This window comes from Cimex lectularius, unplaced genomic scaffold (genome assembly GCF_000648675.2).
Source record: "Cimex lectularius strain Harlan isolate CLEC.00 unplaced genomic scaffold, Clec_2.1 scaffold14, whole genome shotgun sequence".
NCBI classification, from domain to species: domain Eukaryota; kingdom Metazoa; phylum Arthropoda; class Insecta; order Hemiptera; family Cimicidae; genus Cimex; species Cimex lectularius.
The window spans coordinates 740,400-753,210 of NW_019392637.1; the positions used below are offsets into that span (position 1 = coordinate 740,400).

A 12,811-nucleotide genomic window follows, 5' to 3' on the forward strand; every position below is an offset into this window, starting at 1 on the left:
AGAATTTTGGTAACATGACAAGGAAAATGAAAATTTCAAAAATTCTACCAATTATGTATGGGTTATTAATTAATTTATGTTTTATGGAGTAGTACCTCAGAAGAGTCTTTACACTCTGGATCCGATCTTTTTCGGACGATTTTGGACAAAAGCTTGGACAACGGCCTAGAACCGAATGTTCAAGAGCTCCGTCAAATTTCATAAAGTTCTGGTTCGTTATTTATGTAGATATTCGACCATCCATGATTTACCGAAGGGCCATCTTACAAAACAGTACACCTTTAGACCCTGGATCTGGAAATCCTTAATCCTGTTAGCCGATTTTGCTAAAACCTTTTTCATATCCAAAAAACTGAACTGTACAAAAATTATCTCGAATTTCATGTAATTCGATCGACTATTTACAGAATTATGAATTTATTTAAAGTTATAATAAACTTCTAGCCTCTGGATTTATTTCCTTTCGGCCACTTTTGCTAAAAAAATTTCCATGGACGAAAAACCAAAGGTTTAAAAAATTACATTTTTTTTTTTTATCTGTCGATCTTATATTTATGAGTACACCCAAGGGTTTGTCTTAAGGAGAGCCATCAGACAATACAAAACACCTTTAGTTTCTGGATATAATTCCTGTAAACCGATTCTCCTAAAATTTTGTCCTCAGACCAAGAATAAAATATATTTAATGAATATATTAAATATTATAAAGTTCTGTCGATTATTTATAGAGACATTGCCAGATTTAAGATATATGGAGGGCCTCCCTTACAAAACGGTCCACTTTTCGACCCTGGGTCTGTTTCCTTTCAGCCGATCTTGCTCAATTTTCGTCCACTTGGCGATTGTTAGTCGAATGTTTAACAAACATATAAAATTTCATGAAATTGTGCCCATTATGTATGGAGATAATGATGGTTTTTTTATTAATGGAGGGGCCCCCTTAAAAAGGCAACTCAATTTTAGACGCTACAAGTGTTTCTTTTTTTGCTATATCGATTTAAAAAAATTGGAAAAAATTAAACCGTAAAGATGTAAGAATAATTTCATAACAATCTGCTAATAACTTGCTGTTAAATTTATGATTTATCGAGGTGTCTCTGAACAAAACAATGCACTTTTAGTCTTTGTATCTGATTACTTTTAGCTGATTTCGCTCAAATTCCGACCTAGCCTAGCATTCGAAAGTTGAAAGTTAAACAGAAATAAAAATTTCATAAAATTTTATCCATTATTGATAGAGATATTCAAAGCTTTATGATTTACGGGGGGCTCCCTTACAAAATGGTGCATTTTTAAACCCGATAACTGATTCTTTTCATCCGATTTCGCTATTGTTCATAGATCAAAAACAGACAGTTTAAACAATTTCCCGAATCTCATGAAATTCAATCCACTATTTATGAAGATATTCAATGAGTTATGTTTTTTAGAGGATCGCCAGACGATACAGTACTCTTTTATACCCTGTTTATTATTCTTTTCAGCCAATTTTTGTAAAATTTCGAACCTAGCCTAACAATCGAATGTTAAAAAAAATACAAAATTTCATAAAATTTTATTTTTTATCTTTAGAGATATTGACTCCTTTACCCTCCTCCTTATCGAACCTCAAAGAGCTTTAGTTTCTGAATCTGATTCTATTCCCCGATATTTGCTCAAATTTCTTTCCAAATATAATAATCGAATGTTTAGAAAATATTCAAACTTTCATAAATTCTGGAGATTATTTAGGATGATATTCAAAGCTTTATGTTTTATAGATGGGCTCCCAACTAAACAGTACACTTGGTAGACCCTGGGTCTGATTCCTTTCAACCGACTTAACTCAAATTTCCTTTCTATATCGGAATATTAAGCGAAAAGAGAAAATTTCATAAAATTATAGTTTATGTATGGAGATATTGACGATTATATGATTTATGGAGAGGCAGCACTACAAAATAGTATATTTTAAGTCCCTGGCTCTTGTCTTTCAGGCAATTTTACTAAAATTCCGTTTCTAGACAAAAATCAAAAGTTTAATCGATATACAAAATTTCATAAAGTTCTGTTGATTATTCATGAAGATACTGAAGGATTTATGATTTATGAAGTGGCCACCTCAAGCAATACACTTTCAGACTCTGGATCTGATTTCGCTAAAAGTTTGTGCCTAGACCACCAACAACCAAATGTTTAACAAAAGCATAAATTTACATAAAATTCTGTCTATTATTTGTGGATATATTGATGGATTTATGATTTATCGAGGGCACCAGACAATAGAGTACACTTCTGTCTCTGTCTCTGGTCCTTTTCAGCCGATTTCTCCTGAATTTATTTCCTAGGTTAATCGAATGTTTAACAAAAATAGAAAATCCATAATATTTTGTTCATGTAGATATTGGCGAATTTAAGATTTGGGGAGAGCCTTCTTAATAAGACAACTCACTTTATGTCTTCAACCTCGATTATTTTGAAGAATTAATTAAGAAAGTTGCGTTTTGTTTTGTTTAATTCTCACCTGCGGAAAAGTTGCCGAAGCTCGTCCTGCACGACTCCCCGTCCGCAGCCTCCGCCCCCTGGGTCAAACTCATCTGCAATACAGACCAAAACAACTAGATAAATAATTAATCAATAAGCTAATCATCCCCGTCCCCCCAACTGTGTTTATTTTTCTTCCGGCTTCAACTGAATGAAACTGTCAATTCGGCATTGTTCGCCCTGCCAAGGGCAATTGGTTCATCCCGTACGGTGCTCCCTAGGTTCAACGTTCCAACTAAAAGAAAAAAAAAACTGAATCCCCATCATCGATTAAATCCGGGATAATATAAAGGCTTATTCTAAGCCTAGGCGGAGATCTGGGGGTTTGGGCCGTCCACGTGATCCAGGAGTTATGCAAGCCCGGAGAAAACGTCAGTACTAGGGAGAATTTATTTTTATTCCGTTATAAATACAACATTTTTTATAATTTTCAATCGTCTTGTACACATATCTCTGAAAAACAATATCTGGTGCAAAGCAGCCGCAAAGAGGAGAAAAACCATCTCAGGAGGTGTGAAATCGCATGGAACGACGAACATGTCAGCCTGTCAGAACCAAACCTAGCATCCCTCCTCGAAAAAGAAATAAGAAGCGTATAAAATAAAAATATTTATTGAAACGTTTCAATGCTAGGGTTTATAATTTGTAAACAGACCTCCTTTCAGTTACATACTAAGTTGTTTCTCCCCCCTTCGCAAGTTTACCCCATTTCGGATAAAACCGTTTGTTCCGGATCCTCCATACGGATCATCGTCAACATTTGCGTCGAATCTGTTAATTGAAATCGTCGGTTTATCAGAGCGAGGGATAATTAAACCGAGGGCAAACATTTCCCAGCCACGGATACCGTTTTTGAAACGGAATTTCAACACGTTCTACTTGGAATGAAGGGGAAAAAATGACAGTCAATAACCGTACAAATTGACCTAGGTTAATCATTCAAACCATGATTGACTCCCGGCCTCCCTAAACTACACTTTCATCTCTAATTCCGCCGAAAAAGTACGTGATCCCTATATCAATATCTCTCGCGCAGCTAAATAAAAACTTTTCGTCGAAACCAAGAGGATTTATTCCCCATCTCTCCCCCCAACTAAAAAAATCTAATTAAGCAATTCAAAAATTGCGTAAATATTTTAGATATTTTTCCACAAAGAAACTGCGGTTTTTTGTTTGACTGAGTTTATTAAAAAGCATGAAAGTCCGTAAAAATAAATAACCACACCTTGTAACTAATTTGCAACTCGCTATTTTTCTTTTTCCTTTTTTAAATTTTAATTTATTTTTAATTAGTTCCTTTTGAAATACATGGTTACAACGTTCCGTTCCTAAACTACCAATCAAATTCTACGATATGTACAAATGCACTATTTTTCGTGGTCCGCTTGACCAATTAATACAATTCAATTAATTAAAGTTTTAGGTTGAGATAAAAAAGTCAGTGAAAAATGGCAAAAAGGAGGGCAAATTCGTAGGTGAGGTTGAGATGGGAAGTTAGTGCCCGAGGAGATCGAGGTCTCGATAGCTCAAGTGGTAGAGTAGCGGCGTATCAAGCCGAAGGACGTGGGTTCGAATCCCGCTCGTGACAATGATTTTTTTATCTCAACCTAAAACATTAATTGAGACATATATACAAAATTTATTAATATTACATCAATTATTTATTATTTTTGGAGAGGGCCCCTTACAAAGTGGTTCACGTTTAGAACCTGGACCTGATTTGTTTCAGTCGATTTTGCTCAAATTGCGTTTCAATATGAAATATTAAATTTTTTTAGAAAAATTATGACATATATTCTTTATAGAATGGCATGGCTAGTCATAGCGTAGAATGACATGATAACGGGCAGTAGAACTTCCGTCTCTGGATAATTCCTTTTTGCTTAAATTGCGTTTTCCACTCATTATCTAATATTTGACAAAAAGACAAAATTTCTTAAAATTCTGTCATTTATGCACAGAGATATTGACAGAATTATGTTTTATGGAGGGGGCACCCAACTAGCCAGTGCACATTGAGCCTCTGAATCTGATACCTTCCAGAAAATATAGTCTTCGTTTCTAGACGAAAAGTAAAAGTTTTAATTGAAAGACAAATTTTCATAAAATTCATGTTTTTTTAAGATGGTTGATATGATTTATGTTTTTGAGTGGCTGAGTGGCATCGCGAAGGGCACTACGTTTTCTCCGTGGTTTCATCGTATTTGGCTAAAATTTTGTTCCTAAACCAACAATCGAATCTTTAAATATACGAAATTAAATAAAATTCTATCGATTATTTTTGAAAATATTGTTAGATTTTTTATTTATAGACTGAACCCTTTTGTCCCGGGACCGTATTGCTGTGAGCAGATTTCAGTCAAATTTCTTTTTTAAACTAATAATCGAATGTTTAACAGAAACAAAATGTTATATAAAATTATATCGTTTATTTATGGAGGGGAACATGAGAGGAGAGTAGAATTGGAAGCCCTGGGTCTGATTCCTTCTGGCCGATTTGCTTCACTTTACTTCCTGGCCTAACAATCAAATCCTTAATAAAAATACAAAGTTTCATTTCATTCCACTGATTGTTTGTGAAGATATTCAATGATTTGCGTTTTGTGGACGGGCCCCCTTACAAAACAGTCCACTTTTTGGACCCTGGATCTGATTCCTTTCAACCGATATCGGACAAATTTTATTTCTAGACTAACATGTGACCATTAAACAAAAAGAGAACATTAGATAAAATTCTATCGGTTGTGTATGGAGATATTGACGATTATATGATTTACGGAACAGCCCCCTTACTATACAGTTCACTGTTAGGTCCTGGATCTGATTCCTTTCAGCGGATTTTGCTATAAATTTGGCCATAGATGATGAACTAAAGGTTTAAAAGTTGCATAAAGTTTTTTATTGAATCTGTCCATTATTTATGAAGACATCCAATGGTTTATGGCACATGGAGGGTCACCAGACTTTTAACCCTTGGATTTGATTACTTTCAGCCAATTTCGTTGAAATTGCGTTTCTAGTATAACAACCAATCGTATAACAAAAATTGCACAAAATTCTATTCATTAGATATAGATATATGAAGGAATTTACAATTTACGGATTTGGAGGAATGCTGGAAGAAAATTAGACCATTTATGTTAGAGGAAAAATTCTCTCTATATTTTTTTAAATATTCTATATTTCCATATTCGGGCATTAATAAGTCTTTAATGCTCCTTAAAATCTTTATACCAAATTTTATTACATTTTGTTAATGCTTCAACTGAATGTATAATAAAATACGGAGAGGCTCCCAAAACAAAACAAATATTAGTCCCTAAAATTAAATACAACCCAAGGCGAAAAAAATCTGTTTCAAAATGTAAAAAATATTGATAAATTCTATCAAATATTTATGGCGACAGTGCTTGATTTTGTGATTTATGGAGGGGCCCCCTGGAATGAAATGCATATTAGGCCCTAGAGGTGAACGCTTTCACCCGATCTCGAAAAATCTTGAGGATAGAATTAGATCTGTATATTTAACAATGCCAAATTTCTGGAAATTCTATCGATTACCTTCAAAATACATTACACTTTTAGTCGCTCGATCTTATCCCTATCCGTGGATTTTTCTCAAATTTCCATCATAGACTAACAATCGAATATTTGACACATATATAAATTTTCATAAAATTCTGTCGATTGTTTGTAGAGATATTGGCAAAATTATTTCTTAAGGAGGTGCCCCTACCAGCAAGACTGTATACAGTTGTAGTCTTTAGATCGGATCCATTTCAACCGATTTTGCTCAAATTTCGTTCCTTGACTTATTATCAAAAATAACAAATTTCATACAATTTTGTCGATTGTTATGGAGATATTGATATTTATGCATCATGGAGTGGACCTCAGATAAGTAGAACTTTATGTCTCCGGATTTGATTTCTTTCAGCAGATTTCGCTAAAATTTCGTCCCTCAACTAAAACTCGAATGTTTAACGAAATATAAAATTTCACAAAAATTTCTGTCATTTATTGTTATATTAAAAGATTTATGATTTATGGAGGGGCTCTCTTTTTACAAAACAGTACGTTGTGAGTCCCTAAATCTGATCCGTTTCAACCAGTTTGGCTAAAGCCTCTTCTTACATTCCAAGAACCTGATTATAACGAAATTGGTTTAGTTCATAAAGACATGTCTATTATTTATAGATATATGAACGAATTTAAAGTTTATAGAGCCGCACCTTCAAAAGGCTGTACATTTAATCGGATAATATTATAATATTTAACAAATATGCAAAATTTAATACAATTCAGTAGATTATTTACGGGGATATTCGATGTTTTATGGAAGCCCCCAAACAGAACTGTCACTTTTCAGATTTGTTCCACCAACAAGATTATCCAGCCTTTAGATTTGATTCCTTTCAGCCTATTTCGTTATAATTTCGTCCCTAAACTAACACTCGAATATTTAAGGAATTTTGCAAAATTTCATAAAATTCTATCGATTTATTATTGATATTGTTTGATTTATGTTTTGTGGTATTGTACTTAAGAGGACAATAGAACTTTAATCTAATTCCTTTCAACAGATTTCGCTTAAATTTCCTTCCTAGTCTAACAGCTCAATTTTTAACAAACGCTCAAAATTGTATAAAATTCTGCCTACTATTTTTAACGATAATGATGGATTTAGGATTTATGGAGGGGTACTCCAAACATTACAGTACACTTTTATACCCTGGATTTGTGTGTGTGTGTGTGTGTGTGCGTGTTTGTGCCTATAGCCTATGTAGTTTTTTTTTTTTTTTTTTTTTTTTTTCAATTTACCTTTTTATAGATTTTTGTTTATTTTTTTATTTGTTTTTTAGCCGAATCGCGCTCTGAATGGGAAAAAATCTTTCGGTCGAAATTATCCCACCCTCTCCCCCCTGGGTGGTAGGGGGAAAAAAATTACGTAACCTCCTTTCCTCGGGGATCCTCGTCGCCGGTCTGCTGGCAGCTCGCGTCGACACCGACCACTGACTGGTTGCTAGCAGAGATGCTGGAGGAGGCAAACTCGGCCGAGAGGGGATGCGCCGCCCCACCGGCCTTGCTTCCCAGAAATTCCCCCTTTTATCCCGGGGGTGGGCTGTCTTCCACAAGTCCAAACTAAAAAATAAGCCTATGTTAATATTGTTATTTATTTACGTGGCCTTAACCATAATCTGATCGATGCTTCTTTATTTTTACGAGGTACTTATTCAACATAAGCAGTGTGTGCAATTTAATCATGTTAATTTGACCTGAGTGCCTAATCCATCATCGAAAAGTTCGTCCAAGCCTGACTTATACGCAATATTTACTTAATCTGACAGATGCTTCTTTGTCTTTAGTCAATATGTACTTAATTCTCGGTAAGCCGAGTGTAAATTTCATCCAAGTAAATTTGTCCTAAATGAACATTTCATCTTCAAAAAGTAGTTCATTCTACTCTGTATGAAATTTAATTTGGCATAAGCTTCTTTATTTTCACGTCGTACTTGATGATGGGTAAGAAAGATTTTACGTTTAACATAACGCACTGACCTGTATTGATACTTAAAATAGAAAATGTCCACATCGACTTTAGTATTAAGCGTTGTACCAATGATCACGGAGGAAACTAAAGTATGTAAAATGTCCACTGTCCAATCCAACCCCCCCCCCCAAATATTGTCTATAGGTCGTATTATCTTCAAGGCTTCTTTGCATACAATCATGGTTCTATGAGAAATATGTCCTTAATGAAACTTAAATTTTAGGATAGGCCTGGAAGGTTCACCCTGAAGTCAAGTTTTTACCATGCTACCCATAAATTACAAAGTAAGAATCTTCATTCTCACGGAAGCATTCTACTAAATAAGGATAAAATGAATACAAAGCAGACAAAATTGGCTGATCTGCGTTTGTTAACTGAAATTACTTTTATTCTGATTGTATAGAGCATATTATTAGGCTAAAGGAGGCTTTTTATTTTTATCTTCAGTCCTTAACGATGAGTTTTTCTTCGAGGATTTTCATTTTTAATTGTACACTTAAACTTTGAAACTAATCACCTAATGATGCTTGATATACGATACACTTCGTCTTGGGATGGTACTTAATCTCTCAATAAGCCCCGGTTCGGGCGCGGTACAACTTTAAAAGTCAAAAGTGGACCGGGAAGTTTTAAGGGTCCGCCCGGCCCAGGAGGTGCTTCCTCGGTCGAAAACTCACGGGGGGAAATTTATAATTAGACGGATCCTTTCGAGTGGCAAGGGGGAGGGGGAGGAAACATTTTTATAATATATATGGTAACAACCCCTTGTTATCCCTGAATTTCTTAAGTGGGTGCTCGTCGGATTTCGTTATCCAAATCCTGACCGTGTTTATGAAGAAAAAAAACTGGGTAAAAAGGAAAAATCTACCCTTTTAAGACCCCCACTGGGGTTGAAGATAAAAACAATTTTCCAAATTGGTGAAGAATAATACGGCTGGGGGTAGGATCGGTGGCGGGGATGGGCCTGCTGCTTGCTGTTGTTCCAACATGATAATCGGACCGTAAACTCATTGCATATTAACAGACGATGGATGTTGAATAGGGACGAATTTCACTCAATTTTTTCCCCTTTTTATTGACCTAATTGACCATTTTTTCTTGAAAAAATCGACTGCCAAATGAAACTTTGCATACTTCATTTTAAAATGGCGAAAAGGGGCTTTTTGTTTCGAAAAATTAAAAATCCTCTTCCACGCCGGATAATTCTGAATCTAATTAATTATGTAAAAAACGGCCGAAACGGGATTTCGACGTCTGACCGGTCAAACTGAAGAATGACAAAGAATTTTAAAAACCGACCAACAACAACAACGAAAGAACGGACTATACCAACATTCATTATAACGCGGAAAACGCCCAGTATTAATAAATACAGCATACAGTTAAGGATGATTTTTATGGGAAAAGCTCGAAATTCAGCTTACCCAGCTTTAAGGGAATCGTCAAACTAAAGAAGAATCCTTTAAAATAATAATACGTTCCATAGAAAACATACCAAACTTTTTGAATTCAATTCCTGAATTGAAGAACCTCTTACGCAGTTAATCTAACTTAAATAACAACGTAAGTATAAAGAAGTATTCATTACAATAATCACGTGTAAATCAGAGTAAACGCACTTTTTAAACTTAGAGGTTAAATTCAGTAGATTATCCCAGGAGAAAACCTCTACTGCTGCTAATCAAGCCAAAATAACAAGGTAAAAATAAAGAATGTATTGCGTGAATATAATAATAAAAGTACTGTTTTGAAACTCCGAAGATAGATTTAATCCTTTAACGCAGTAAGAAGCAAACCCACCCAAACTAACAATGTGACAATAAAGAAGCATTTCTCAAAATTACGATGTGTTCCATAAAATTTGATTAAATTAATTTTATTTTACCTCAAGGATGGATTTTGTGGGATAGTCCTTTAAGAAAACTATATTGCCTTATACCCAAGCTTTAAGAAATACGTCAAAATAAAGAAGCATCCTTTAAAATAATAATAAGTTCCAAAGAAAACATAGTAAACGCGCCTTTTTTGAAGTAGGATGTTCGAGGCGAAAACCTTGGAAGAAATAAACCATCAAAATAATGATGCGCTCTCAAAGAAATAAGTCAGTTTAATTTTTATGAAGGAGATCATAAGTTTTAGAAATGTTTCCTTATTTTTATATTGTTATTTACGCTAGGTTAGCAGCGTTAGAGGATTTCTCTTTGATAACCTATTGAATTCATTCCTAAAGTCATATCAATATGGAATATAATATTTTTATGAATGCTTCTTTAATCTAAGAAAGTTATTTATGCAAGGTTATCGGCTTACAAATGAGAAACACAACCAAATCTACTTCAAAGGTTCAAAAAGTGCGTACAGTCTGTTTTGCATGAAATATATATTTTTATTATGAGTAATGCTTCTTTATGTATATATTATTATTTATGAAAGAGTACCAACAGAAAAATCTTTGGTCAAGGTGGGAAAAATCCTTCTCAACCTACCATTAAAGTTTTTAAAAAAGTGTAAAATAGTCGGTTTTCAATGGAATATATTGTAATTATGATTTTATGAAGAAAGGTTCTTTCGTTTTATATTCTTATTTAAGCTAGTTTATTAGGTTAAAATTTCTTTTCCTAGGATAAACTATTGAATCCATCCTTAAAGCTCCGTGCGTTTTGTCCGTTCTGCTTGGAATACAATATTATTCTAAAGGATGATTACTTATTTTGATGTAGTTCTAGCTAGCTAGACCTATAAGTTAGGATAGCTTATAAAGTTCTGGGCATATAGTCGTGTAGATCTTCCCCGGTCAGCATACTTGTTCATTATCCAAAATTCCTTTTGCCCTGGTGCCAAAGATATTGTCAAATTGTGTTTTCCTGGGTTTTGGGTATGACCTTTGATGGCCGTTTGCTGTGTAAATTGCCAATTTGGATGTGTAAGCAAAAATTGGACTCAACTAATTTTTATTACAGCAATTATTGTACCTCAAGGATGGATTTTATCCGATGAGATAAACTTACTGCCTAATACCCAGCTTAAAGGACAACGTCAAACGAAGCACCCCTGAACATAAAAAACATAAAGGAAAATCTTTCCAAAAAATAAGTTTCTTTAATGACATATGGTCATGTACATATGCATAAAAGATATGTCTTATGAGGGTGCGTCCTGTAGACAATGTAGGGGAGAGCGAATTTTTACACACTTCAGTTTCCTCCATGATCAATGTTACAAAGCTGAACACTAAGTCCAAGTGGAAAATTGGTATTTGTGAATACGAGTACGTTGCAAAACTTGTTTCTATTATAAAAACCCCGATATCCTGCTTACCCAGCATTAAGCCCGTTGTAAGGATAAAGAAACATCTGTCAGATTAAGTTAATATTTCATGTCGATCGCAATGAATGGATGTACTTTTTGAAGATGAAAGGTTCATTTAGGCCTAATTTACTTGGATAACTTTACTCGGCTTACCGAGAATTAAGCACTTCGTAAAAATAAAGAACCATCTGTCAGATTTTGAAAATAAATCAGACCCAACCTTTGAATTCTTCTGCATGGAATAGGCGGTTGGTCAATTTATAAAATAAATATTTTATAATCCAGGAAATGACACTAATAAAAAATTAAAAAATAAAGCTGCGGGAGGGATATTTGCACATTAAAAATAGCCCTGAACTAATTGTTGTTTTGCATTGGCAATTTTTCCCGAATGTCACACGGTTAAAAAAAAATCGTTCCAAATTGTTTAAACAATCAGGAAAAAAGGGTTGTTAATAAATGAGGTGGGGGTGGGGTGGGTCAAAGGGCTAATTACGGGCCGGCTAATGTAGAACGTTGCATAACAACGGATTTCCTTTCTATTCCGTTATTGTCATTATTGTTTTATTCATTTCAACCCCCAGGTTTGTCTTACGTAATTTAATTAAACTGCCTCGTCTTTGAATTTACGCCCGGTTGTTCAAAGCCGGTCAATTTTGTCGGGTTCGACGATTGTCCGGCGAATTAAGTAATCGTAATTGTGCCACGTGGAGTGACAAATTTCACAAGCAAGGCACAAACTTACAGATCTTCTTGATTTTAAGACTGTTTTCAAAGCTAGACGAGCAGTTCAAGAAAGATTTAAACCGAAAAACCATCCTAGACGCATCCTCCTGTCTTCTTTTAGCATGTAAATGTGTCTTATTTTCAATAAATCATTACCTCTATGGAGAGGAGAAAGTTAGCAAATTGCTACCACCTCAGGTAGACAACTATTCTGAGTAAGTTGGCAATATAGCTGTCATCTCAAGTAAGTCACTGAGTTATGTAATTTGCTAACATTGTACAATATCAAATAATAAACTTTGCTGAGGAATTGGGCAACATTGCTACCCCCTGATTTCATATCAGTAAAGATTATTATTTCATCATCAGATCATTATTTTCTAAATTTCACTTTTTTTCTTTTTTTTCATTGAAGGAATTTTTATGTGAATCAAAATAGTTTAATATTTTATGATAACTTAGGCTCGAGGAACCAAGAAAATGTAGCTGTAAAGGTTTTTTTTAGTTTTTTTTTATGTTTAACTGCATTAGAGAATAATTTTTAAGTTTTTTTCACTTAAATTAGCTTTTTTGTCGTATTTTAAGTTTTGAAATTTGATCGTAGTGGCGGGAAAGGAAGAGAAATTTTTGAAATTCTGAAGGGGGCGAGTATTTGTTGTTCAACGATGAAATGTTAAAATTTTGTTCTCTATTTTACTTTGT

The 12,811-nt window shown here is 34.3% G+C and overlaps 1 protein-coding gene across 3 annotated transcripts in view; it reads right to left on the minus strand.

Moving 5' to 3' along the window:
- LOC106663127 (PDF receptor) overlaps positions 1–12,811 on the minus strand; it is a 46,260-nt gene that overhangs the window by 22,629 nt on the left and 10,820 nt on the right. For 2 of the 3 annotated variants that reach the window (XM_014387718.2, XM_024226848.1), the window contains exon 2: positions 2,504–2,576. In XM_014387718.2, coding sequence (XP_014243204.2) covers positions 2,504–2,576 — 73 coding nt within the window. Of the gene's footprint in view, positions 1–2,503; positions 2,577–7,344; positions 7,666–12,811 lie in introns of all 3 variants that reach the window. The other variant, XM_024226849.1, reaches the window with a different exon arrangement.